The sequence below is a fragment of the Lontra canadensis genome, unplaced genomic scaffold, assembly GCF_010015895.1.
Source record: "Lontra canadensis isolate GAN:19392208 unplaced genomic scaffold, GSC_riverotter_1.0 scaffold78, whole genome shotgun sequence".
Taxonomy (NCBI): Eukaryota; Metazoa; Chordata; class Mammalia; order Carnivora; family Mustelidae; genus Lontra; species Lontra canadensis.
In genome coordinates this window covers 217,686-245,372 of record NW_022631072.1, presented here as the reverse complement: position 1 = coordinate 245,372, position 27,687 = coordinate 217,686, and the positions used below count along the sequence as shown (strand labels likewise).

Sequence of the window (27,687 nt, the reverse complement as noted above, 5' to 3'; positions counted from 1 at the left end):
TCCATCCTTGGGGGCTACAGATGAGGAGGCAGGAGAATGGAGTCCGTGAAAGGAATTCTCATTACTGGGAAGAGAAGAGCAAAGAAACAGCATGGGGGAGTGGCCTGAGCTTATTAAATTTGCTTCCAATTTTCTTACCACCATAATTGGATTCTGATTTATAGGATGCGTGTGGACGAGCGCCTGAGATGGAGCTATTAGCTGAGCATTAGAGCACACGCTGCGGGGAAGCCGGCGTTGGGGGGCATCGCCCAGGAATTCAGAAATGCCACGGGGCCGGAGGAGGCAGCAGGTGGGGGGAGGGGACAAGGCCACGGAAGTTTTTGCCCGATAAGCAGCTGGGCCGATGGAAAAGCCAAGCACACTGGCAGTTATGGAAGCCCTCCCAAGCACATCGTGGCCCGGCCCCAAGCAAAAGCAGCCCCATAGAGGTGGGGGCTTCATTTCCCCATGTGGAATAGAACCGTCACCTTGTCCTCTTGGTCCTCCATGCCAGGGAACCCCGGGTGTTTTGTGGGGATGTCTGGAGTGACCTAGAAAGCAGAATGACCGAGGCAAGGAAGTGGGCTTGGAACTCCCCATTCCCAGGCTTTATGGGGGGGTGGGCAGTGAGGGATGTCCACATCCAGGCTAGTTTAGAAAGCGAGTATCTCTGGTTTCCAAAGGATCCGCTTCATAGTCACCCTTTGGGGTTGACAACCAGAACTTCCCTTGCCCACCCACCCCTGACCCAACATGCGACATTTTCACAGTCTCGAGATGGACAGCTGCTGTCATCGGCCTTTCAATACCTCTTGGCTGTGGCTCAGTTTCCTCATCCCTGATCCAGGGCCAGTGGGAGGCATGGGGACCAGGTGCCCAGCAGTGGCCTTCCCTCTGCATGTCCTCTCCCAGCTTTGCTCTCTCTTTACATTGGACTAGAAGGCCTTGAAGCTTTATGGGCACAGTCACTGCACCTTGCAAGTCCATGTATCCTCTGCGGCTGGTCTTCTCGTTCTGGAAATATCCACGTCCATGTGCTCAACTCTCCCACCTGCCTCCATGGGAATCTCTTGGTTGTGCTGGTGTCGGAACAACCTCTTGCCATCTTGTCCCCTGAGACCCGCAATCCTGTTAAGGTGGACGAGAGCCCTAACTCCTGGGGCCCCCGCCAAGGTCCAGTGGGGTTGCAAGGATGACGACGTGTCTGTCTATATTGAGATGGCAATGGTGTAACTGTCAGTGTAACAAAGGGACGGCGTCTAGCCAGGGTGAGTCTGAGATGATTTCCCAGCAGAGTTCTCCTGTTTATTGAGCACGGATGGTCCAACAAACAACATGTCCAACAAACATGTCCCGCCCCCACCACTGTCCCCACGTTTGGGTGACAGCAGCTGGCCCTGCCCTCATCCAAGCAGCACAGAAAACATCTAGCAGACAAGTAGCCGCTCGATAGAGGCACCCCCCCGGGGAGGGGAGGGCAGTATTTTGATAAAGCAAATGTATATTTTTGCTGTTGCCTAGCAATACTTATTATGGGGTTGCTTTGACTGTGGGGGAGCAGGTGGCAGGGTGGACTGCGCCCAGGAACCACGAGCTGGAAGACCTTGCCGCTGGGAAGCCTCATTGGGTCACGTCCTCCTGGCCGGCTGGCGCTGATTTTTCCCCTTAGCCTACTCTCCCAGCCTCTGTCCAGGGCGAGGTGCTAAATGGTTCAAACAGTGGGATACCCATCGCTTGCCTGGAGGGAAAATTCCACACTTCGATAGGTCTCACCAGGAAGACATTTTTCCTTTGCTCCTTTTCATCCTGGGAAATGAAGGGGCAGCGGCCCAGTCTGGGATCGCCAGTCTCCCTCCTCGTATTTACTCGGTTGGAATGGCTGCCAAAGACCATCATCATTTCTCTCCTCGTACTCGTCACTTAGCAGTAATAGGATAAAAATCTTTACGGCTGGAACGGCTAAGCATAAAAAATGTTCATATTCCCTCTGAGTCAAGGCTATTCCACCAGCTTAGCACAGAGTTTGTGATGCCGCATCAAGGCGGAGGGGACGAGAGAGAAAACCCATCACAGACACTTAGCTTTTGCAAACATGCTCTCCCCATCTGCTCCGTTCTAGTCCCTCCTGTGCGCCATTTTTCAATACAGGAGTTTGTGAGCCTGTTGATAGTAGCTGTGAGCGCGCTTCCCTCTAGAGCATCCTGGAGTCCCAGGGAGCCTTGGAGGGGGGCAGCAGAATGAGTTTCTGCACATCCTAGAAGTGGCTTTCCGGAAGAATGGCGTCTGCTGCCCTGGGGGCTGTCTGAGTCTCTGGGGCAAGCTGTAGGAGCGGGTTCTCACCTGGGGGGAGGGGAAGAGAAACCACAGAAGCTGAGATGGGAGGTGCCTCTGGGCCAGGATTCCTTCTACTCCTGGGCCTCTAGGTCCTTGTTTGCTACCCCTGTCCCTCCGCCACTTCCTCCTCTGTGAGTTTCGGGCAGATTTCCCAAAGAGGCAGCATCTCAGCCTTTGAAAGGGGGACTGGTCAAGAAAATTGTGGATGAGAATTCATCTAAACGAGCTTCCTTCACTAATGTCTTCTCACACCTTGTTTGAGCTCATTCCCACCAGCTTTGACATTGTGTGTCGTGTTCATTCATTCATTTTCCTGTTCTTTCACCCATTCATCCACTGGACAGGTTTATTGAGCAATAACCACTTGCCAAGCTCTATGTAGGAATTGGTCCCCCCTCCCAGGGAGCTCATGGTCTATGGAGAAAATGCATATGGGACTGATTCCTGGTGCTCAGCTGTGAGTTGCTCTGAGGTCTGTCATTGAATCTGGAACTAATGCATGGACTTCCTGTCCTCAATTCCCAAGTGCCCATCTCCCGCCCTGTCCTGATTTTGGTGTCACTATTTCTGTCTTGGACATGGAGCAAACCATATGAGTTGGGAGCTTTCCTGTAAAAAAAAAAAAAAAAGCTGAAACAGCATTAAGCTGGTCTACCCAGGAGAAGGAATTTACACTTGGATGGGAGGCAGAGGCTTTTGGAAGGAAATGGCATTTGAGCTGGAATTGGGGGCGACAGGTAGGATTTTAACTGGTGGCAGGCATCCCAGATTGAGGGAACAGCATACGCAAAGACAAGGAGGTGGGAGAGCCACACTGTTTTGCAGGAGTCAGTCCAATTTCCTTGGAGTGTGGGTGATGGAGGGGAGAATAATTCTGGATGGGAAACTTGGGGTCGGGTTGTAGCCAAGTCTTGAATTCAAGGTAAGGAATTTAGAGTCAGTTCAGTCAACATTGGAATGCTTAGACTTTCATCCTGTCATAGCCTCATCATCTCAGTAACCCTAGGAGATCTCCTAAGCAACGTATCCCTGGCCAGTCCTGGGTCAGTGGAGCTCCTGCCGAGATGGACGGGAGGCCGTGGGGAATACTAAGGTAGGTCCGAGCAGAACAATACCTGGTAGCAGTGATGCCCTCCGCACCCCCAAAACCATCCTAATGGGGTAGAGCGTGATGTAGGATCTTGGCTCTAAGTCATTGGCATCCTCAGGTTGGGGCTGCTGGGTGCTACAATGGGGAATTTGTTCCAGGGTGAGGTGGGAGAGAAGCGAGAACTGGTCTGAAGGGAAAAGGAGATGGTGAGGTCCGGGAAAAGGAGTCTGTCCAGTCTGACTGTTGGGTTTGGGACTAAGTACCAGTACTGGCTACGAAGACTTGGGCAGAAAAGCAAGACTAGCAGATGGAGCACATACCTAGGTAAAGAGATCTAGGCTCAGAGGGGTTAAGGGACATGTCCAGGATCACACAGCAGTCAGTGTTTGGCTGAAACTCAAAACCCAAGTTTTCGGGTTCTAGGTCTGTATGTAGATAAATATATATATGTATATATTCTGTCCTGATTAGGAAGCCTGTATTATGTCCAAGTGCACTTAGCACGCGCGTGTTTTACTGGTTGCTTGTAGGGCAAGGAGAAGAGATGATGCGTGAGGGTTCTGTTTCCCAGTTGAGATAGTTTGATACTTCTATTTGAGCTTTGCTTGGGGCATGGATATAACATATTTCAGGTAGCTAACGGAGTCAGTAGTTTCTTGTGTTCTGTCGCCAAGACCAAGAAGAACCTGTGTGCCTTTGAAAGGCCCTAAATGGCTTTAGCTGTGGAGGCACATTTCCCTCCCTCCCCCCTGGGTTTGCCTCCTTTATTACATGTTGCCTGAGGAAGGAGATGATGGAAAGGAATGTGGAAAGACACAGAGAAGTGTATTCAGTGCCCAGAATTGGGAAACTGGAATGAAATATTTCCCTTGCAGAATTTATCCTGCCAATTATTCAGTCTTAGGTTAGCAGGTGTTAACCTTAAAAATCGGACAACAAAGGTGTCAAGCAGCAAATGAGTTTGTTCACGAAGAGCAGAGATACCGCAGTTTGGGATCTACAGTCTATGGGGGAACCACAGGCAAGTCTGGAGAACAAAGGGGAGAGCGTCCTCCAGTGGGAGAAAGAGGGAAGTCGGAGGGGTCGTTCGGAACAAACATTCATTGGAGGAGAAAGAGAGTTTGAAGTGGTGGCAGCTTCTCATTAGCTGCAGGCAAAGACAGCTTGAGGTTTCCTTTACTCATTTTCTCACTGGGACTTATCCGTCAATAAGCAGTCCAAACACTTGCTCTCATGGGGCTTCCTCAAGGAGACAAATCTGCCAGTTGGGTGACTGGGAGCTCCTCACTGCCCTCCGCGGGCCACCAGTCCTTTCTCACCAGAGGGCCACTCCCCTGGGAAGAATGTTCCCTTCACTAGCCTTGAAAACAAGCCCTGACCCGTGGATTTGGGGGCCAATAACACCAAGGAGAAGGTGCCATCATGGCTGTCTCCTCTAAGTTATCCTTTTATTCCCCATTGTTTTTGGAATATACATTTTTAAGAAAGCAGAAGGCTGAAGAGGAGACCCTGGACTTCCACTGTGCATCCTGAAATGTTCTCTTTAGTGCTAGACAGCTGGAGTGCTCAGGGGAAGAGAAAGCATTACAGAGTTTGGCTGTGGCTCTTGCCTCTGATCGTGGGCTATATTGAATCCTTTCAGTTCCGTGACTTTTGAAATATGTCTGCAAGACCAAATTATTCCTCAAGATCCAGAACCTCTCTTCGTCTTACTTAGAATCATAGTCCCACATACATACAGAAAGGTTGACACTTCATACATATGCCACTTGAAGAAATTTCCAGAGAGAACACTCCCGCATTCCCACATCAGGCACCTCCGTCAAGGGAAGGGTAACTGTTAGTTTGCCAGAAGCACCCTGTTGTCCCTGCACCTACTCCCCACCGTAGGTAATACTGTCCTGACTTCAAACGTCAGAGTCTAGCATTGCTTATTTTTGAACTTTAAATAAACAGACTTACACAGTATGTGCTCTTGTGTGTCTGGCTTCCCTCAAAATTAAGTGTGTGAAACCAGCCACATTTTCCGAGATGTGGTGTATTTATTTTCACTGCTGTATAGTATTCCTTGGTGTGAGTCTGTTGCAATTTATGTATCTGTTCCACTGTTAATCCTCGTTTGGGGTTTTTCCAGTGTGGGGCTCTGATGAACCATGTTCCTTTGATTAATCTTGTACTTGTCTTTCGGTGAACACGTGTGTCCACCCCACCAGCCGTGTACGTGTCCGAGAGTTCCATGGCTCTACATCTTTGCGGTCAGTCACTGGCTGTTGTCTCTTTCACTCGAGTCTTTGAGAGGCTGAGTCATGGTATCTTCCTGTGGTTGGGGTTTGTCTTTCCCTGATCACTGAGGTGGGGCACCTTTCAGAAGATCGTGGGCCATGCCAGTCGCCAGTCAAGTGTTTCACACCTGCTCTCTTCACCTCTCTAGGCCCTTTGTCCAAGAACCAAGCACAACGCCTAACTCTTAGTCTGTCCTCAATAATTTCTCTACAGAGTGCTTTTGACATTTTCTCCCACATCATGGCAGTGCACTATAAACGGGAGGGAAGCCATTAGACAGAGCGTGAGAAGCTGTGGGTCCCGTCTAAGATAGTGCTCAACACTTCAACCCTTAGGGTGTCTGTTTCCTCACAGGTAAGAAGAGAGACATAGCTCAGAGATGCTTATTAAGGTCACTTCCAGCCCTGTCTGCTGGTTGGAAATACTGGTGCTGATAAGAATGTGCAGAAACTGACTGAGGGACTGAAACTGATTAGAGGCTATTTCCAGAAGCACGACTCCCTCCAGCTCAGCAGCACCCCCCCTCCCTGCACCACCATGGCCCTGGATGAATCCTTCCCCTCACACACTTCTCTTCCTAAGGAGACTCGAGGGCCTGCAGGACCACGAGAGCTGTCCTTTATTGCCGGCTTGCTCATTTCTTTGCACCCTTATGCCTTCCCCTGGGTGGAGGTCCCCAGACCCCCCCACCCGGCTTGAGATGCGAGCATAAGCTGCTTTGATACCATCTTTCAACAACAGAGCTGTTTGCTCCTGGAGTGAGTGCGTCACACGGATGGTGGCTTGACTGAAAACTGGGGACCTGCCCACGGTTTTCAGCATAGAATAAGGAGTCGGAATATGTGAACTTTCTCCCTTTATACCACAGAACGCTGTCGTGTTGGGTTCCCGTTACCCCCCAGTGCTTCGAAGAACCATTGGCTGGGGTGACGTGCCCTTTCTCTGCACCTCTAATGCCAGAAAGAGACGGGACTGGCAGGACGGGTCCCAGGTCCTCCTGAGGATCTCGGGCACCTGGTATGATTCCTCAGTAAAACCTGAACCTTGGCCATGCTCAGAGTAAGAGTAACCACAGCTTATAGCTCCAGGAGACTGCATAGAGCCTTCTCACGTCCCTTAAAAAAAAAAAAAAAAAAAAAAAAAAATTTATTTGTTTGTTTGACCGAGAGAGAGAGAGAGAGAGAGAGAATGAGAGAGGGAACACAAGTCGGGGAGCAGGAGAGGGGAAAAGCAGGCTTCCCACCGGATGCGGGGTTCCATCTCAGGACCCTGGGATCATGACCTGAGCCAAAGGCAGACACTTAATGACTGAGCCACCCAGGTGCGCCCCCCCCACATCCCTTTCTTAGCAGTGCTTGGGGTGAAGGGGTCACCACCATTGGGCAGGGGAGGAAACAGAGCCCCAGCACCGCAGCTGGTTAAGGAGTGGCAGGGCAAGGCGTCCTAGCCCTGTGGGCTTTGAGATCGGGCCTACCTCTCATGTATCAGCTGCTCCTTGGGCGAGTTACTCAAACTCCCTGAGCCCCAGTGCCTCGTCTTGAAATGAAAATAATAGTAAAAGCCAGGGTTGCCCTCAGGGGGAGGGAAATAATCCATGCCGGAGGCCAAGCACAGTCTTTAGCCCCGGGTCAGCTCTGTCTGTTAGCTGCTGTGCTGAGTGTCCAGTGGGCCCGAGTCCCAGGATCCCTGGGAGCACCCAGACCCGGGAGGCCGGGCAGAGAGGGGGCCGACCCTGAAGGAACAAGGAGCTACGTGAATGAGTTTGGAGAGGCCCCGGCTCTGTGCCCAGTCCCCCACCTCTGAGCTGGGGTGTGCTCCAGGAACAGGGTGGTGCGGGGGCGGGGAGGGTTCGGGCAGAGAAGTTCTGCACGTTGCTTCCTGCCTCTCAGCCTTGGCTCCTGGCGCCGAAACACTTCACTTGCCTGAATGTCAAACTTAACTTAAAAAACCGGAGCGCAAAATAAGCAATGAGGCAAGCGCGATGCCACGTCTGGTGAAATGTGTACTTTTAAAATAGTGGGGAGAGAAGCCAAGGCCAGCAGAGGGAGTGATTTCAGGGCCGGGGGCCAGGAAGCAGAACTGTGTCTGACAGCAGATGAAAAGAGCAGAGGAGGTGACAGCTGGGGGGCGGGTGGCTGTGGAAAGCCGGTGCTGGCCAGGGTGACAGACAGTGGGATGGAGTGACGCGAGCGGTGGGCCTGGGGGCGGCTGGAAAAGCAGCTGAAGTAAGGCACAATGTGACAGAAGAAGGGGGCCCTGTGGAGTCACGTAGCAGCAGGGTTCTGTCTGGGCTAGCAAGGGCACGGTCAGCTAATGTCCCTGTGGCTGTCCTTGGTGTCCCTGGTGCAGCAGGGGAACCCTGATATTTGACTGAAGCAGGGGTGTCTGGACAGCTCTCACCTTCTGCCCCCACCTGACCCTCACCATAACCCTGACACCGGCCAGAGCTGGCATCGTTCCTCTGCTCTCCTTCCCTGCTCTGCCACGTCTCCCCTTGATGCATCATATGGACACATCTTTTTTTTTTTAAGATTTTATTAATTTGTTAGAGCAGAGGGAGGGGCACAGGGAGAGGGAGAATCTCTAGCAGATTCTGAGCTGAGCGTGGAGCCTGATATGGGGCTCCATCCCACAACCCCAAGCTCATGACCTGAGCTGAAATCAGGAGTTGGGCGTTCACCTACTGAGCCACCCAGCACCCCTGGACACATCATTTATTCCTTACCCCACGCCTCACCGAGCCTGCTTGTACCACCTCTTGAGACAGCAGGCATCCACTTTGCTCTCACCCGTTCCATCTCAGGACAGGTCCCACTGTTGACCTTGGACCCAAGCCCACACCTTTGGAGTCTGACTTGGCCCACCCTCATTCCGTTGAGTGTGCCTCCTACATAGCCCTTGGACCTTGGCCTTACTTGATCCTCAGCGGCTGTCCCATCTCACCAGGATGACTCCTGCAGCAGCCCCCACCGCCCTCCAACATGCATCTGGCCCCCTACCAGTCTGTCCTCCGCTTTTCCTCCATGGAGATCTTTCCAAATGCAGACACTTGGCTTCCCATCTAAAATCTTTCAAATGTCGTTGGCTCGCTTCCTCCGGAAGGCTGGTCCACCCCAGCTAGTCAGGGGCTGTGGCTCCCTGATGGTACTCAAGGCATCATGGCTTTTCATCTGTGCTGCTCTGTCTGCGCAGGGCACTCCTTCATCTTTCAGGAACCTGGGGTGGGGTGAAGAGGGTCTTTTCCAGGAAGACATCTCATCCCCTTCCGCTGAGTTCAGTGGCTCCCCCTCACTCCTGTGCTGTGAGCACTCATTACCCCAGGGGCACACATCCATCTCCCCGCCCCCACCGTGACCTAGAGTGGCCCGGGGAAGGTGTGCCAGCAGTGTGCCTGACACACAGCCTCTCATCGGTACAGGTTGAGGGACTGTAGACCCAAAGCGTATCTCGCTGGCTTCCCTGTCACCCTGTCTCCTGAAAACATGAGGGTTTGGGAGCACAGGTATGGGAAAGAATCCTCGAAACAGAGGGAGAAAATCAAATCCTGGGAAATTTAAACCCACCTTCACTCAACAAAGGATTCTCTGTGTTAGCCCATAAATCCGGGACCATAATCAGCCAATGTTTATTGATCAAAGTATCCCCCTGGCATGTGGCAGGCACCTTGTATATGTTCTCCCAGCCCAGCAACCTTGCTGTGATTCTGGTTTAGAGATGAGGACATCGACTCCAGTCAGTTGACTAAGTTGCCCTTAAGAAATGTAAAGAATTAGGAAAGTGGGCTCTGCCCATGGAGAAGACAGCACAGCTTTGCAGACAAGAGAGTAACTCCCATGAGAAATGTGGTAGGGGACGCTGACGTGGGTGGCATAAGGCTGGCATTTAGGCAGCCCTGGACAAGAAGATGGGGTGTGTGGGATGGGGAGTCGTGTGGAGGTCGTGCTCAAGGGAGAAATGAATGGACCAGGTTAGTAGGACTGGAAGGCTCAAGCAGGGGAACTATGGGGCAGGGCTGGGGGTTAGTGTGATTGGGGGGCCTTGGGATGCGGTCAGGGCTTGGCTTCAAGGAACCAAGTGAGGCTAGGGAGAGCAGGGACGAAGGAGATGGTGGGGTGGCTCTGCAGGCAAGAACAGTCAGGGGGCTTTGCAAAGGTGCAGACCCAGCTTGGACAGGCAGAAGTGAGAATAAAAGGGGCAGAATGGGGGGCAGGACCGACTCAGGATGGATAGATGGATGAACTGGCTAGGAGGAGAGCTCAGGGAGGTGTGAGAAGCCTTTGCTTTTTACCTTCCCCTTCAGACCTTCCAGAAGGGCACACTGTTGTGAGTCCGCAGGAGAAGAAGTGGGGAACACTTGGCCCTCAAGCAGACAGTCCCTGAGCTCAGTGGCCGCATCCCTGGATTCACTAGGGCTATAGGTTTTATCTCAGCTGCTTCAGTCTGAGGATTGAAGGCAAACGGTAAAAAGAAGGACTGACTATTCTCTGATCCTTGAGCTGGAGAGTCTGAGAAATATCAGGCAATTGCTCAGGGAGCATCAAAGGGAACCGCTGTTCTTTAGCAGGTGAGGGACAGCCCAGACTTGTGATTTTTTCCATCTTTCCAGAACCTTCTAGCATGTGACCTTCAAGACCAAAGGCAGGGAGAAAGGTGAAAGAAAGGCCAGGAGCCACTGAGTCAGATGACCATCCAGGGGTCCCCAAGACGAGCGTGTGAGAGCACAGAGCCGGGAGCCGGCCCATCTGGTTTTATCTCGAGGCTCTGCTGCTCACTGACCTGCCCTCACAGTTCCCTCTGCGATGAGAGAGAGGACTTCAGAGAATCACTGTGCAGATCTCAAGCTCTTGGGAGAAGACCTGAGGCAGAACCAGGGGTCACTAGGTGTTGTGTGTTACTACTATTGTGTAATGTGATTCCGGCAGGGCTAAAATAAGATTTGAAGGAACCCTTGTCCCAGACACTGAGGAAATCTTTTTCAGAAACATTGCAAAAATAGGCTTGGCCCAGCTCCACACTTCCTGGTCCCAGCTACACTCTGCCTTTGTCTTTTGAGAACATCCCCCCCCCCCCCGCGCGTGTGTGCACGCACACGTTAAGCACACGAGCACAGCCGCACACGGCTGCCATCTGGGGGGTGCTCGGTACCGGCGAATGCAGATCCTGGCAATGTCCCAAGAGAAGCCTCTTGGCTGTGTCCCGAGAGCCGTCACGCTTCCTGGAGGGACGGTCCTGCCGCCTCCCTGTGGCTTCCCCCAAACTCCGGGCTCCCACTCGTTTCAAAGGAGCTAGTCCACATAACGGAGCAAAATCAGTTGTCTGGGGCAACAAGGGGGTCCTCTCTAGAGGGGAGAAGTGGCGGTTTCCAGGAGGCCTAAGTTCAGCCTGACGTATCTGTATCCCCAGTCGGATGCAAGTTCTGAGCCAGTTGCACAGGCAGGAAAAGTACTTGAGGAGATAAGTGGGGACCCGAGATCATAAAAACCATCGCGAGCTGTGAGGCTCGGCAGCCCCAAGAACAGACCTGGGGCTGTTGGCTCTGGAGCAAAGAGTAGAGGCTTCCTGTCTTCCGTGTTCAGTGTGCATGGCACATGGGGCGGTGGGGGGGAGAGGGTGTCAAACCCAGGCACATCATAATTTAGTGGGCAGACCTCTGAGCTGTACTTTCACGTGTGAATTAGTACAAATCTGATCCTTGGTGTTGGGGCAAGAGGGAATACCGTGAGTGAGATGTTCTTAAAGCTTAATTCTACAATTTAAAGGGTTTTTAATGGTTCTGAAATTGCAGCCTTTTCTAGTGTTTAAACAGCCTTTTATGAAAGGATGATATTAGATGATGGGATTTTTAAAATATGTTCTCTCCCACAAAATAAAATGTTGCAAACCTAATAACAGTCTTTATAAATTTTTTAAAGTTTTATTTTACTCATACGAAAGAACCCAGCATCTAGAAACCATTGTCTGGCACTAAGGGTGAAATTTGAAATCGGATTGTATACAAGCTAAGCTTGAGGAATATATAGGACAACGATGTGCATTAGAAATAGACCTAAGCCACATAGGTAACGTGAAATCTTCTAGTAGTCATGTTTTAAAAAGCAAAAGAAACAAGTGAAATTAATTTTAATAATACATTTTAACTCAGTACACCCAAATATGACCATTTTGACATACAGTGGGTGTGATGAGCTATTTTACATTCTTTTTCATACAAAGTCTTTGCAATCTTGCACATATTTCACACTCCAATGCCCAGTGGCTACCACATTGGACACTGCGGGTCTGGACGAAGAGGGTGCCCGAGCCATGTCTGGCAACCCCGTCCAGGTAGGATTCAGTCTGTCTCCCCTCATTTGAGAGAGCAAGTGTTCATCATCCTTGAACAGTGTTCAATGGACACCTCGATGAACAGTGTGTTCACCTCCATGAACAGTGTTCATCTTCCCTGGGACTTTGGTAAACAAGGAGAACATCTCGGCCCTTTAAATACAGATGGATATTTCCAATTCCAACATGTCAGAGCTCTCCACAGGCATCAGACTGTCAGGCAACAGACTGTCCCCGGTGTCTCCCAGGACACCTTCATGCAAGGCTCCCTGTTTGTGCCACTGGGGCTCCATATTCCAACTTCAATCTTAGTGACTTGTTTGGTCTCTCTTCTCTGTATGATTGACCTTGGGACCTTGCTGAGCTTAGAGCTCAGGAGTTCCCTCGAGCTGATGTAACTCATAACTTGTCAAGGGACACTGTCCCCTCTGACTTCTCCCCAGTGGGTGCCCACCTGCTTCCTCCCTCACGGATGCATCCACTCATTCTTCAGACCTGTGTTGTATGTCTTCTGTGCTAGGTTCTGAGGTCCCAACTACAAATGAGTCCTTGCCTTCGGTGCAGCCAATAGTAGAGGGGACAGATAAGTAAGTTCACAATGTTTGGTAATCAATTATGAAGATGTCCTAGGAGAGCACTTTGGAAAAGCCTGGGGAGATCAAGAAATGCTTTCCAGGGAAAGTAACTTCCAAGCCAAGATTAGAAGAATAGAAAATTGCCTGACCTTGAAAGAGAGGAGAGTGCATTTCAGACACGGGGAGGGAGGCCATGCCTGCAGAGGTCCGTAGAGAGAAGAGTGGGTCTGGCAGAACCTGGCCGAAACTTGGAGCGTGCAGGGGAGGAGTCAGAAGTGGGGCTGGGTCACTAGGATAGGAAGCTGTGATTAGGAAGCTGAAACCTTCATTTTGCGAGCAGTTAGGTAGCGTTGAAACATGTTAAAAATTTGCAGTTTGGAAAGATTGTTTTAGCTGCAGCATGCTGGATAGATTGTAAGGGGATAAAGCTGGCTGGGAAGTTGCTGCGGTAATGCAGACAAGACATGATGGGAATGTGAAGAAACAACCAGGTCATGAGATAAGTAAGAGGGATTGACAGGCCTAGGCCTTTAGTTAGGTTAGGGGGCTGGGGAGAGGCAGGATTTGAGAATATCTCTTGGGTTTGGGCACATCATAGATGGTGGGTTGGGGAACGCAAAAGGCACAGCAGGCTTGGCCAAGGTGCTGAAGGCAGAGCATAGGTGAAGAGGTCACCTCATGGGGACCTCCAAGAGAAGGTGCTCTTCAGGATTAGGAATAAGGTTGGTCTCATTATCAAATAGATAGGAAATTGAAGCCTTGGAAAAAAGTTGAATAATCCAAAGAGAAGTTAGACTGAGAAGAAGATGGTTTACTAGAATTTGCAGGGGACACTAGAATTTCAGATGAGGGAAAGAAGAGGAAAACCCAGAAAAGACAGCCTAAGGAGAGGATAGACACACTAAGGTGATTTCACCAAAGCCAAGGGCAAAGAACCAAGTATTTAATAAAATGTGTGACCTTCCATGTCACATTTTACAGAGATAACAAGTAAAGCAAAGACTGAAAAGTTTCCATTAGTTTAGCGACATGGAGGAGCAGTAGGGATGTTGGTAGTAGGATTTGGTAGGGAGGGGGGTGAGAGGGCACTGGAAGGCAGACGTGAACGGAAACACTATGTGGACTGGAGCCTGGGGCCTCTCTGAGTCATCTGACAGGGGTCCCAAGCTTGGTTCCTTGAAGGAAACAGCAGGTTCAGTGGTAAGGCCCAGAAGACCCTCGCCAAACCACTAACTAACAGGGTGGCCTGGGGCAGGTCAGTTCAGGGCCTCAGTTTCACCATCGGTGAATATAGAGGGAGCCGGAAGCAATGTGTTCTAAACCTGTGTCCCACACAGTCCTCCCTGTATATCCGGTAAATGCGCATGTTCCCATTATGTATAAGGCATTGTGTGCTAGAAGAAAAGAAAAAAATGCACGGGTGGGAGAGGTAGGTTTTGAGGTCAAAGCTGGGTAAACAGTAGGCTAGCAGGTCTCAGAACCTGTAACACGTTCATGTGTATTGGCGATCACAAGAAAGGTGATCTAGCAGTTTTCCAGTATTTCTCATTTGCCCAACTGACTTGATTTGTGCCAATTGTGTTCACAGAACACGCATAGGCTTCTCTTGGAGACACTGTCCACCAGCTGCCAGTGTAGGGGGGCGCCCAGCCAGATGCTCTCTGTGGTACTTTCTAGTGTTGTAGCAACTCCGGGGTTCGTCTGGAGTCCAGGAGAGAAAGGTCTTTCAGCTGCCAAGGGCTGCAAAACAAAGTAGAAGCGGAGACTGGGCCTTTAGGGGAGTCCAGATATCATGGCCTCTTTTTTTTTTTCTTGAGAGAGTTAGAGAGAGAGAAGGAGCAGGAGGGAGAGGAAGGGAGAATCCGAAGCAGACTCCACGCTGAGTGCAGAGCCTGAATGACCTGACCCAAAACGAAGAGCTAAACAGGTGTTCAGTATCATGGCCTTTAGATCATAGTGCCCTCTTTCCCCAGTTAGCATCCAGTCTGTCAGCAGAGATGCCTGGGGGACTTCTTACATTGCCAGGAAAATGGGCTTGTAGAGCTATTTTCTGGAAACACCATTCTGATCTATGGGCTGCCGTTAATCTGTTGGTGGAAGTGCCCTCGCATGGTAAACATGTAGATTGTCTTAGAAATGTGATGCCACAGGGAGTTGGTGGCTGAGAAATCCAGGGAGATACCCTGAGGAGGAAGAAATGAACTGCAGGTCCTGAGCTGGACTGACAGCGTCAACTCCCATCCATGGGAAAAGTGAGCAAAGAGACAATTTCTTATGTATTGTATGGTTCATATTAAGGGAGTTGAATCTATAAAGATTGGGACAAGCCCAAAAGGTACTACTGGAGAACTTTTCTGTGTGTGTAGGGCCCTCAGGCATCCATATCTAGCATCATCTTGGGGGATGGAGGCCTGTAGGGGCTCTGGAAGGACCTTGTGGGGTCAGCTACCAACTGCCCAAGAGGATTTATCATTGACCCCCGGGGAGTGAGAAATGCTGCTGACCTTGTTTCTTCAGGTAGCTAAGGGGGCCTATATTCATTGTCTCTTGTTGCATAACAAATTACCCATAATTTAGTAGCTTAATAGGACATTTATCATCTCAGTTTCTGGGGATCAGGCATTCGGGCATGGCTCAGGTGTGTCCTCGACTGTAGGCTCTCCCAGGCCGGAATCCAGGGGTCAGCTGGAGCTGCTGGCATCTGAGGGTAAAACCAGGCTGGACCCTCATCCCATCTCCCTTGTGTGGTTCTGGGCAGGATTCCAGTCCTCACGAGCTATTGACCCGAGGCCATGCTCACTCAGTTCCTAGCCATGTGGGACAGCCCAGCGTGGCAGCTTGCTTCACCAGCATGTACAAGCCACAAGGATGGACGTCCCGGTCTTTCCTAACCTGATCACAGACGTGGCATCCCAACATTTTAGCTGTGTTCTGTTCCTGAGAAGCCACTCACCGGGGTCAGCCCATGCTCGGGGGGAGGGGATGACACAAGGACTTGGGAGTTGGAGGTCATCTGCTGCTCACCACGGTACCCGACCAGGCTTTAAGGCAGCTCATTCCCCAGCCCTGGCCCATGAACCCTCTTCCCAGCATAAAGGAATTTAATAATGCATTCAGCAATTAAAATGTGGCAGCACAATGGAGTAACAGATCTCACTGTTATTCTTAGTATCATTTATGAGATGCAGGATTTCTGTAATCCTAAATGAGGACAGCTGTTGAGGCAAGACCTAGGAGCATTCTATGTTTATGTGGATGAACAAATTAATCTGCATGTGAAATCCCAGTGAAATTGACATGAAATAAAAATTTCATGCCTTACAGTGTATCCGTGTTGCCCATGAAATGAGATTAAAAGGTATTTCTGATTCTACCATTGTCATACTTTTTATACTGCTTGCATTTTTCTCTTCTAAAGACTTGAGTTTGAACCCAGAGGCCAGGTGCAGGTTTGGCATTTTGTACCTTTTGGGCATCTTCCTTCTCCACTTGGCTGGGAGCCGGCTTCCTTACAGAGAACTGATTCGGGAATGTATTAGCTCTAAATGTATTAGCTCTCAGCTCTAAATACAGAACCTGTGTTTCTCAATGCAGATAGCATGTTCACTGTCCCTGTCCCACGGCAGCTGACATTCTGGAAAGGTCCCTGGGCCTTGAGCTTTGCTCCCCTCATCCTTCTGCACACCCATCAGCTTTGGGGTGGGTGTTCGTGTCCTGGGGACTGAGGGGAGGAGATGCTTGTCTCATCAAGGCTGGAGCCATGACATGGAGAGATGAGACAAAAGTGTGGGAGGAACAGAGGATGTGCCCTCATGCCCCTGCACCTGGAAATACTCAAATTGTCACTCCCTCGGGGACAGTGTTATCCCAGGAAACAGGTCCCACCCCCACGCTATGCCTGTTTTTCTCTTGGCCCTCGTGTCCATAGAGCTTGGGAAATGGAACACACAGAGAAGAAAGCCCATTTGTTCTCTCTGCCTGAGTCTGCCCTCTGCCACGTGGGCAGGACTGTAAGAGTCACGGTCACTAGCTATTTAGAAATAGGTGTGCATGGTTTGTCCCTCCCCCGCCCAGGGCCTCATTGAAATCACACCTCTGCTGGCTGCATCCAGGCAGAAAGTGGGAGTCCCTGTCAGGATCCCCCAGTGGCGGCTCAGTCAGCCATTTCCCTGTCCTCCTCTAACTGCCCAGGAGCAGCATCCCGTCTCTCCCCTTTGAGCAGGTGGCTGCAATAGCTAGGTTCCAGAGCTCTGTAGAAACTGCTTCTTGGGTTGGTAACTTGAGTGGGGACATATGGGTCCTCAGGGCATAGGGCACACAGATGGGACTTAGCAGCAGCTGGTGGCTTTTGGATATCCTAGTGCTTGGAATGGTACTGGCGTGGAAAGGTAGTGGCATGGTGACAGTTGTGGCATGGTGACGAGGACAGCTAGCAGGCCTAGGTTCAAATCTCTGCACTGGCTACAAGTTACTTAACCTCCCTATGCCTCAGTCTCCTCCTGAGTGAGTCCATCAAGCAGTGGCCCCTCATAAGGTTGTGGTGAGCATTTAAATACACCAGGAGCCCTGCACAGTGCCCGGTAGCAGGCGTCACTAAGTAGTAGGGTTTTGTTGTTGTTGTTGTTTTTTATTTATTTATTTATTTGGTGTGGGGAGAGAGAGTGAGTACATGCACCCACAAGTGGGGGTTGTATGCCAGGGGAGAGAGGGAGAGACAGAATCCCTGGCCAGCTCCACGCACAGCACAGAGCCCGACACAGGGCTTGATCTCCCTACCCCGAGATCATGACCTGAGTGGAAACCAAGAGCCGGATGCTTACCGACTGAGCTACCCAGGCACCCCTGAAGTAGTGGTTTAAAAACACGATGAGGTGGAATTTTCATCACTGTAGACCAGGAGCTGAGGCTTAGAGAAGGGAGGTCACTGCCAAGCCCCTGAGTGGTAACACACCCAGGTGTCCCACCGTAGGCCTGTGTGATCTCCTTTAAATTCTGGGGCATATCTGTGTGACCTTTGCCCTTTTCCTAAGTGCCCTCTGTCTTCCCTCTGGGATGTCGGAGCCCCCCTCCAGGAGCCTCTCTTCTCGCATTTGGTGCCATTGTCAATTGTGGGGGAGTCCAGGGGCCTTCCTTTCCATCAACATTTTGGTGACAATAATTATTATTATTATCTGAGTTCTTGGGTCTTCCTCTCCTTCACTCCCTCCTGTTTTGACTTTGCAGAGTCAAACACCAGATGTTTATAATTTATGGCCATGTCTTTTCTTCCATAAGGGTAGCATGCTATAGGAGGAAGGTGTGTGTCCAGGAGTCAGAAGACCTGGTTACCAGCCCCAGCAGGCCCACATAGGACCATCAGGAGCCTCTGTTGCCCACTGATAAATTGGGGATGGTGATGAGATTATAACAGTGCTTAGAGGCAGCTGTCCATTTCATCAGTTTTGGCAACAAAATAAAAGGCAGGTGCATGGGGCACCTGGGTGACTCAGTTGGTTAAGCATCTGCCTTCGGCTCAGGTTGTAATCCCAGGGTCCTGTGTCAGGCTCTGAGTTCAACAGTGGGGAGTCTGCTTCTCCCTCTCCCTCTGCCCCTCCCTGCCTCCTTGTGTGCGCGCTCTCTCTCTTTTTCCCCTCTCTCAAATAAATAAATAAAATAATGAATTTTTTAAAAAAGCATGTGCACATTACATTTCTATGGGAACTGACAGCGACCTTCACTTAGCATGTTTCTGACATACCCGCCTTGGCACCTGTTGGAGTGTAGGGACGGGGCAGGGATGGGTAGGGGAGCAGGGACTGATGATGGAGATATGGAAAGAGATGGAAGAGGAAGAAGTTCCTTCCTGTGCCTGGGGCTGGCGTCTCAGGAGCTCCATGGAAGTGTCTCGGCCGGTAAGTGGTACTAAGCACTCAAAAAGTTGATGGTTCAGGAAGACACACCTGAACTTGGGGAAATTGAGAGCCTCAGTTGAATTTTTCAGAAAGAGAAAGGAGAAGCACAGAACAAAAAAACTGCACATGGGGAGTGAGCTCAGTGGAGCGTACGTTATTCAGGCGGTCGTGGGGTCGTGGGGACAGCAGCCCCCGCGGGCAGGCTGGCGTCAGTCTCCCCACACTGTGTGGTCCGCCTTTCCTCCGGGCTCTGCCCCCACCACAATCTTTCCTGCTCACTCGCTCTTCTCGCCAGTAAAACCCCTGAATCTTTAATAAATTATAAACATGCTTTCCCGTCCATCTGCGGGCGCCAAATCTCAGCATTGGCAGCTTTTGCCATTCCCCCAGAGTCCTAATAGATCTTGCCATTTGATTAATCTTTTAGAACCTTCTCCCAGAGAGCCCAGCCTCTGAGCCGACTTCTCACGGAGTCCAGTCCGAAGGATTTTTCTCCACCTCTGGGCCTTGTTGCTGCCAGTGCCAATGTCCCCAAGCAGGGCGGTGTGGTGCTGGGGACAGGGGGGCAGTTAGAAGTCACGGGACCTGGGTTCAGCTCGCCTGAGTCACTCTCCAGGTGTGTGACCCTGAGTGAGATTCGGAGCCCCCAGGTCCTCTCTTCTGGGGAGTGGAGGTTCTCAGAAGCTGTTTTGAGGGTCTGATGAGAAAGTGGAAACTCTATGACCAGGGTCAGAGGGAAGAATCCGCGAAGTCCCAGGAGCCAGGCTGCCTACGCCATCGAGGTCAGAGCAGTGCCCTGCTGCCCACTCTCCCTTGGCCTGTGTACACTGGAGCTCTTGGGAGGATCACCACCCCCCAGATAAGAACCGCCCCCGTCCTTTATCCTGCAGGGGACGGGAGGGGAATGAGGTCCCAGGGCACGATTGCCCGGCCTCCCGCCAATGCCTGTCACACCACCAAGTTCTGCACAGTTTAGGAGGTTGAACTGGGTCGTCTCCAAGGCCCCTTCCTTTTCGGAATCATGAGTTCATGGTTCTAGTCCCTAAGCGCGGAACAGGGCATGGAGGCTGGTTCAGCGCCCGGAGCCGTGCTAATAAGAATTCTTGTGGCCATTTACTCGATTGCTGTTAAACACCTGCGTGTTGTCTGCAGTCTGTGGTCTTCGCCGCAAGCCTGTAAGGGAGGTATCTGTCTGCATTTTAGAGGTGACACACCGAGGTTCTGAGAAGGCAAACGATGTACCCGAGGGCCCACAGCACAGTTCTCAATAGAGTCAGGGTTCAGACTGACATCACAGTCCAGCTTCCTTTCTCTAACACCGATGCTGGCTGCTTTGCTCTCCCTGCCTCCTTGCACCCCTCGGGGCCTCTCAGGGACCCTCACCCTCTGTCAGACAGGACAGAACCACCCAATGGGAGCAGTACTCTGCACATTTGAACTCGCTCTTGAAGATAATGGCCCCGACGGGTTTGTCAAGCTTGGACTATTCCCTAACAACATAGTAATAATCTAGGGGGAAAACTATGCAAATTAAAAATTGTCTCCACTTTCCAGAAGGAAAAATGGGGCTCGGAAAGGTCAATTCAATGTCCAGCCACACAGTCGAGCTCATGCTGCAAGATGGTCTTTGTGGGGTTCTGTCACATCAACCATCTTTATTTGGGGTCAGCTACAGTTAGAGCTTCTGATTCCTGTGCTCTCTTAAGCAGGAGAGCCCAACCCCTTTCCTACAGATGAGCAGACAGCAAGCTGGAGAGGAGGTGCCCAGCCCATAGTCCTACAGCCAGTTGGTGGGGTATGAACCCACTGCAAATATTCTATGAACCATCTCATGCGGCACTCAACCTGGGAGTACAGAACCATGCCAGGGCTGGGACACTACCCCATTTCTCTCTGTCCATCCCTACTTCATCCAGCACCTCCTTGTCCGTGAAGACTTCAGCAGCCCAGGTGGCGTCATGTCTGCCTCTCTGGTCTGCAGGTGCCCATGTGTGCGTGCTGCTGGGCCCTTGTGCATTTACACGCCTGCCTCCCTCAGCTGCATTGGCCAAGGCAGGAGAAATAGCTTCTGTCTCCGGAGGCTCTCTGAGCGGCTCCCACTACCACCCTCCCGCACCAACTTGCCCTAAAGAACTTCCATCACCAAGGCTGGGGTTTGGGGTCCCTTGGCCATCCCCAAGGTAGTGCCAGCACCTGAGCCTTGGCCCAACCCTGCCAGTCGTGGTCTTGGGAGTCACTCGGGTCAGTCTTTCTTTTTGTCCCCTCTCTGACAGAGACGAGGAGGAGATGATCACCCCTCGTCTCCCTGACATCCACCTTCTTTCTTTCAGCACTCACCATGCTCACTGCTGCCTCCCCTGCTGCCTGGGTCTCCCAACTCCCTCCACACCCTCACGGACCCTGTAGCACAGCAGCCGAGGGCCTCCCTCCCCATCCCACCAACCAAGTCCATCTCAACTAGCCTCCCACCCTTCTCCCTCATTGATCCTAATTTAAACTCAGGTCTCTATAAGAAAATAGACAAGTTCAAGACCTCTTCTCCCTGGGGGCCATGTCCAAACATTTTCCTTCCCATTTTATAATAGTTAGCAAATGCATATAAATCACTGCCCAAACTTAGTAACTTAAAACCGCAGGAATCGTTGCTTATCTTCATAGTATTTGTGGGTCCGGAGTTCTGGGAGGTCCAGCGTGGGGCCACTGGGACTTCTGTCATCTGCTGGCTGGGCTAGAGCTGGGGGATGCCCCCCTAGGGTGGCTCATTCATGCGGCTGGCAAGTTGGTGGCGGTGGGGGGAGGGCAAGAGGCCTCTCTCTGTTCTCCCACGTATGAGCATCTCTCCACGGGTCTGCTTGCATGTCCTCAGCAGCTGGTTTCCCTCCAGGTGGCCAAAGCAGAGCCTGCACTTTTTCTATGAATTAGCCTTGGAGGTGTCACCCACGGTCACTTCCATCATATTCTGTTGGTCGTGGGAGCTAGCCCCGATTCCATGAGGGACAGAACAAAGCAAGGCATGAGGACCAGTAGGTGAGATTTGTTGGACACCTTCGGGGTTGCTGGTGGCCACACCTTCAAAAACCATTAGTTCTTAAGTCAGCAGCTGAGCTAGGAATGCATTTCCCAAATCTCTTTCTCCCTTTCCCCGTGAATGGGCATCTAGTATGCTGAACTCTTGTTTTGGGGACATGGAGAGAGACAAGCGTCCTTCCCTAGAGATAGGGGACTAGTTCCTAGAACTCATAGTCAGGTGCGTAAGACTGTCCCATCTCCGAAAGTTCTAGAAAAGAGATCTGTTCAGAATTACAGAAGCACAAAGGACAGGTCGTTGCTTATGTTGGGGGAATGGGGAAGGCCTTCACAGCAGGAGGCACATTTGCTCTGGGTCTTGAAGGATGAGTAGGAGATCATTAGGTGGAGAAAGGAGGAAGGACGCTGCTCCGTGCAGAAGTCCTAAGATGAGCAGTGAAAGAGAGTTCTGGAAGCAAATGATGCTGCCACTGAGGGAGGTTTCAGGGGGCTGTGATAGAGAGTTTGGACCTTCTGCATCAGGAGCCACTGAAGGCTTCTGGCCTGAGGAGGGCCTGCACAGAGCTGTGTGGTGGACAGCAAGTGAGTGGCAGGGGCAGAGGGTGGAGGCAGGAAGACCAGTTAGTAGGTTGCCCCAGGGATCCCTGAGAGGAATGAGGACTCTGGGAGCCGGGCCCATGGGAACAACAGAACAGGAGAGGATTCTAGAGGGTTTTCTTAGTAGACGGAGCTCACATGATGTGGTGAGGCGTTGTCTTTGGCGGGTTGGGAGAGCAGGGACGGGGAAGGCCTGAAGGTCATGACTGAACTTTCCACTATCTTTTCCCCTGGGGCCTTCCTTTCCTAATTCTTGGCTCCTGGTAGGTGACCCAAGCCCAGCTGTGCTTAGGCCCTGAGCACGAGGGCCCCGCTTTCTCTGCGCAAATTCTCCTGTTCAGTGTTTGCTTTTGGAGGAACGTGTTCAAGTCTCAGGGAGGCCAAAGGAACGTCAGGCTCGTTGGCCTAGGATTGAGACAAAGTATGAATCATCTTCCCAGAGAAAAACAAAACCAAACCACAAACAACCCACACATTTGCATACACTGCTTTGCCAACGGTATCAGCCGGCTCCCAGGGCCCTGGAAGTCCAGCCTTGGATCTCCAGACCCCCAAACTCAAAGCCCTGAGCCGAGGACAAAATTAGAAAATGAAGAGAAGAAACATTTGACTCCCCAAATGTCTGTTATTTACTTCCTCGTTTGATACCACTCCGTGTAATTGGACAGCCCCTGGAAGAGCTGGAAACAGGAGGAAGCACTTACCCAGGGAGAGTCCCTGGTGGCACCAGCATCACTTGGCGGGTTTATTTTCATTATTATAGTAATTTTCGGGCTGCGGGCTACAATTTTCCCTTGCAGCGAGGTATTAAATTGAAATTACCCCAGATGTAATTGTCACACGAAATGATCCTGGACACGTGGAAATGAAAGCTTTTTCAAGATGGAGTTTTATTGTCTGTGCCAGGGTGTTAGGGCTCTGCCTGGTTAAACTTGCCAGATTTCCGCCTGTGTGGCAGGAGGTCAGGAGTCAGCATAGGGGGGATGGGCTGCAGCTGCTGGCCCAGGACACGGTGAAGCCTCTGTTGACCTGGATGGACACAGACCGGGGAGCAGAGCCCAAGACTTGGGGGAGGCTTTGTGTGGCCACTAGGAGCCCCTGTGCATGAACTCGTCCCGCATTTATGTTTTGTATGCTAACTTAACTTGGATCCAAGCCCAGGTTCCCCTGTGGAGGTGGGCAATTTAGCTTCAGTCGTTCTGGGCTCTCCCTGCCCTGGGGTCTTCACCCGTGCTGTGCAGCTGGGGTGGTCCCCCCAGACGCCAGGCCTCTGTCTGTACTGGGGACGCAGTGCTCTTGGTTCCAGCCGTTTAGATCTGCTTTGCCCCCCAAGGCCTTATGCGTCCTCATGCCTTTCCTCCCCCAGATGCACCCTGCTGGTCTACTGCGCTGACCTCCCCCCCACCAGCATCATCATCACCTTCCACAACGAGGCCCGCTCCACCTTGCTCAGAACCATCCGCAGGTAAGACGACCCTCTTCCTTGGCCCCACCAGGCCCCTCCCTCAGGAGGGGGAATGGCCCTGCCGGAAAAACATCGGGCATTTCTGACTCCATGCCCGCATTGTCTGACACACTCATGCATCCATTCCGTCACTCCCCACACTCTTGTGGGGGCAGAGCGTAACCTTTTTCATAGGGGAGAGACAGAGGGCCACGGTGCTCCCCAGCTCGCCTGTCACTGGCAGCCACAGAGAACCTGGAGCTCTCGCCCTTGACCGTGGTACTAGACTACCTCTGGAATGAGTTCTAACACCCACAGCTGCCAAGGTTGTGGAGGCTGGCGAGGCGGAGTCCGTACCCAACCCCAGCATCAGGCTGGGATTAGAACTTGCGTCTGCCAAGTACCGCCTCTCCCAGCACCCGCCTTACCACACGTGGCCAGGAGCCGTGGTCCACATCAGAGCAGCCCGAGGGCAGTGGCTGACCTTTGCTTTCCTGGCCATCTCCCTCTGTTCCAGCCCCGCCCCACTCTATCTCTCCACCCACCCTCAGTTCTGAGTCTGGACCCCACTCTTGCTCTAACAGGTGCATCCTTCCTTTGGCCCATGGCCTGCATGAGTCTGAGACATGCAAAAGTCCCAGCACCAGCTCCCAGCAGAACTCTCCTCAGAACACAGTCGGGGCCCTGGGGGCTTGGCCCTGGTTGTTTCGGCTCCCCTTCTGCATACCATGTCCTTCTGTAACTCTGGAGCTCCCATACCCCTCTTCCCCTCCCTCCATCTGGTCCCCCCTTCCTCTTTTGGGTCTTGGGCTGCATTGGCATCTCAGATGGTGGCAATGGTGACCATTAGTCGGGAGGCCCCTGGTGTGTAGACATGCCTGGGCTCATGCTCTCAGCTGGGGAGGTGTGAGGCTGCTGCTATACCCAGTCTACAGCTGAGAAAACTGAGGCTCAGAGACACTAAATCAAAGCCTCCTGTTGCTCAGCAGTGGTGGCGAAGCTGGGTTCAAACCCTTGCTCTCTGACCTCAGTTCTTCTCAGCATTCTTCATGGGCCAGGCTGGTCTCCGGGTGGTGTTCAGCAGCCCTGGTGTTGGGGCTGACCCTGGGACAGAGCACATGCATACGTCCATGCCCCTAGGACACACGGCCTGCATGAGCCCATCCCTGTCTGGTAGCTGCACAGCACAGGGTCACTGATCCTACAGGGAGGGAGGGCCTAGAGAGTACAGTCAAGCATGGCAAAATCTCTCGTCATTTCCATCACGAAGCCACACTTTCCTGTTCCTGGTGGGGGGCAGACAGGGAAGCTCCAGGTGGTGGGAGGGAGTCAGTAATAGGCTCACCCTGATGGCGGGCACCAAGTCTTGGGGACCACCTGTCACTTACAATGAACGTCCTCTATGCAGTGTCCATGCATCCCATGGAAATGCAGGGATGGACCTGCCCGAATGCACAGCTTCCCCCTGTCCACAGGGGCAGCTCTCTCTGCTGCCCAGATGTCCCTGGCAGCTGGCTGGCTCATTCCTTCTGCCAGCTGCTTGCCCTGTCTGTCCTGCCTGCTGCATTCACCCCACCAGTCCACAGATCCGCACCTGATTTCCCAAAAAGCCTTCAGATCTTAACGAGAAGATGTCCTGAGTCACTGTCAGGAGTCACCATGAGCCTTGCGGTAGACGAATAAAGTACCTTTCGGATTTGTAAGCCTGAGCGGGTGTGTGTAGGGGCAGGGGTCTGGGGACCTCCGATTTACCTGGGTCTTTTCTGGTGTGGGGAGAGCGTGGTTCCTGGGCTGGGCAGGGTGAGCAGGTGCACTGTCAGAGCTGATTGCTTTGACAAAATGCCAGACCACAGCCCCACTGCCGTCATGGTCTGCCTGGGCATGAGGTAGTTTCTAGAACAGACTTAGGGCAGCCTCTGCCTTTCCCACCATGGTGGTTGTTCCACAAGGTCATGTCTGGGCATGTATGCCAGATGTTTCCATGAGGACACTATAGGATCAGAGAGAGGCTCCTTGCCTTCTGGGCTGGCCTCCCTTCTTCCTTGCAGGAGTCCTCTGACACCAGACAGCTCCACCCCCTCAACACAAACACACACACATATACACACACATTTAGGGCCTTCTTCTGGGCTCTTTACTGCCCATCTCAACTCTAACACTTAAGGCACTTTTCCCAGATGTCATCTTCAGGGAGCTCCTTTAGGGCAAGGACTACATCTTATTCATCTCTAAGTTCCCTGTGACTCAGTTGCCTGGTCAGGGAAATGGGAATCATGACCATAGCTACCACACGGAGTTGCTTTGGGTTTAGTCAGCTAAGGGACTGACCACTGTGGCTAGCAGACATTAGCTATGTCCGTATCTGCACAGCGACTGGGCTTTCAAAAGAAAAGAGACTGTGGGTCCCTGGGGTTCGGTCCTTCCTTTGCCACCTCCTAGCCATGTGACCTTGTGTCGATGACTGACACCATCCATAAGGGCAGGGCTAAAAATATCTTTCACATTTCCAGTGTTTGCAGTTCTATCACATTTCCCAAAAGAAGACATTACCTTGGGACATTTGAGGGTGTTCAAAGACCCCATGGGGCTCCCAGCCCCCCCATATTTCCCATACAGGGTCACTTCAGCTGCTGTCCATAGACTCATCCTCTCCAGCTCTATGACATACTTTCCCTTCTCCTGCTACTCCTCCATCTCCTTATAATTGTAATAATGAGGTATTATAATAATGTTATTAATATTTTAAATGTATGCTGAGCTTTATGGTCTCCAGAACACATTTCTTCTCACTTCAACTGCAGTCCCATCTGGAATCTGTGAAGTCAGGGTGCGTGAGGTGAATGGAGACCCCAGGCCACTGGGCTAGGAGGCACGGGAGCCAAGACTCGGGTTTCGGACTCCCTGGGGAGTGGGGGGAGGGACAGCTAAGGGCACAGCCCCAGCGACTCTGTCCGCCGGCCTGATGGGGGCTTCCCTGAGGCCTGGTGCACTGTGTTCTGAAAGGGGGCTTGAGGCCCATCAACACCATACTTTTCAGAAGGCCCCCAGGAAGTCGCAGGCCATACACCAAGCTGGGTGCTTTGCCAGGAGAGCCCTTGGATCTATTTCCCGCCTCTGAGGAACTTCTGATATAAACCAGGCGCCCGGGCTCCGATCCAAGCATGATACACGAAAACCTCAGAATGAGGGGAGGACCTGTGTGTGAACAGACAGGCTTTTCTATCCTAAGCAGGGTAAAGAGGAATTTTAGCGGGGGAAGCGAGGAAGATGACTTCTAGAAATTTCCATGGCAGGTATTATTTCCTTGGGATTCTCTACCGTTCTTACACTCCCTATCCCAAGGCACAAATAAATCAGTGGCCCTGAGATGGGACTGAATGAGGATCACTTCCTCTCCTGTTGTACCCAGTGTAAGGATCTTCTCTAGGGTATCCTCCATCATTCATGTTCCAGAATTCTGATGGCTTTGCTGCCAGGCTCTCACAAAAAGATGCTCAAGGGTAGGACTGAATGTACCCTCTCTTCCCCTCCCTTCCCCCAGCACTTGGCCAAGCCTCCATACTTTGTTCATCCCTGCCCAAGCCCTCTTGCCTGTTGAGCTCCTGAGTTAGCTGTGGGACTGGGAGCTGGAAGGGCACACATGGTGGCACTCAGAGACAGCAGAAGCCTGATGGGGATGCTGACGGGGAGGGAAAGAGTCACAACCCAGATCAACGAGGGTACTTCTTTCCTTAAGCAGAGAGAAGATAAGCCCTGAGGAACAGTTTATCTTGTCTGATACTGCAGGGGTTCCTTGTGTATATGTGAGACCCAGGGCTGTCCCCTTCCTTTCCGGGCATCCTTCACCCCTACCCACCCCCGGGGGGGCTCAAGAGCTTGTGCAGTTGATCTCTTTATATCCCAAATCTCCTTAACTGTTGCTGGTTTGTGAAACTACCCTGGATTTCAAGGAGCAATGTCTTAGATTAAGGTGGATAAGAAATGGGACCCTGGAGCCAGATTTGCCTGCTCTGCTACCCACCATGTGACCCTGGACAAGCTCCTTGACCTCTCTGCCCAGTTTCCTTTATTATAAGACGAGAGCTACTGATAACTGCCTCACATGGTGATGGGGAAGAGCGAGTTCAGGTGGGTAAAGTC

At 51.8% G+C, this 27,687-nt stretch overlaps 1 protein-coding gene across 2 annotated transcripts in view; it reads left to right on the top strand.

Annotated features, from left to right (window-relative positions):
* GALNT14 (polypeptide N-acetylgalactosaminyltransferase 14) overlaps nt 1–27,687 on the top strand; it is a 205,808-nt gene that overhangs the window by 137,936 nt on the left and 40,185 nt on the right. For both annotated transcript variants that reach the window (XM_032881832.1, XM_032881833.1), the window contains exon 3: nt 23,470–23,568. In XM_032881832.1, coding sequence (XP_032737723.1) covers nt 23,470–23,568 — 99 coding nt within the window. The remainder of the gene's footprint in view (nt 1–23,469; nt 23,569–27,687) is intronic.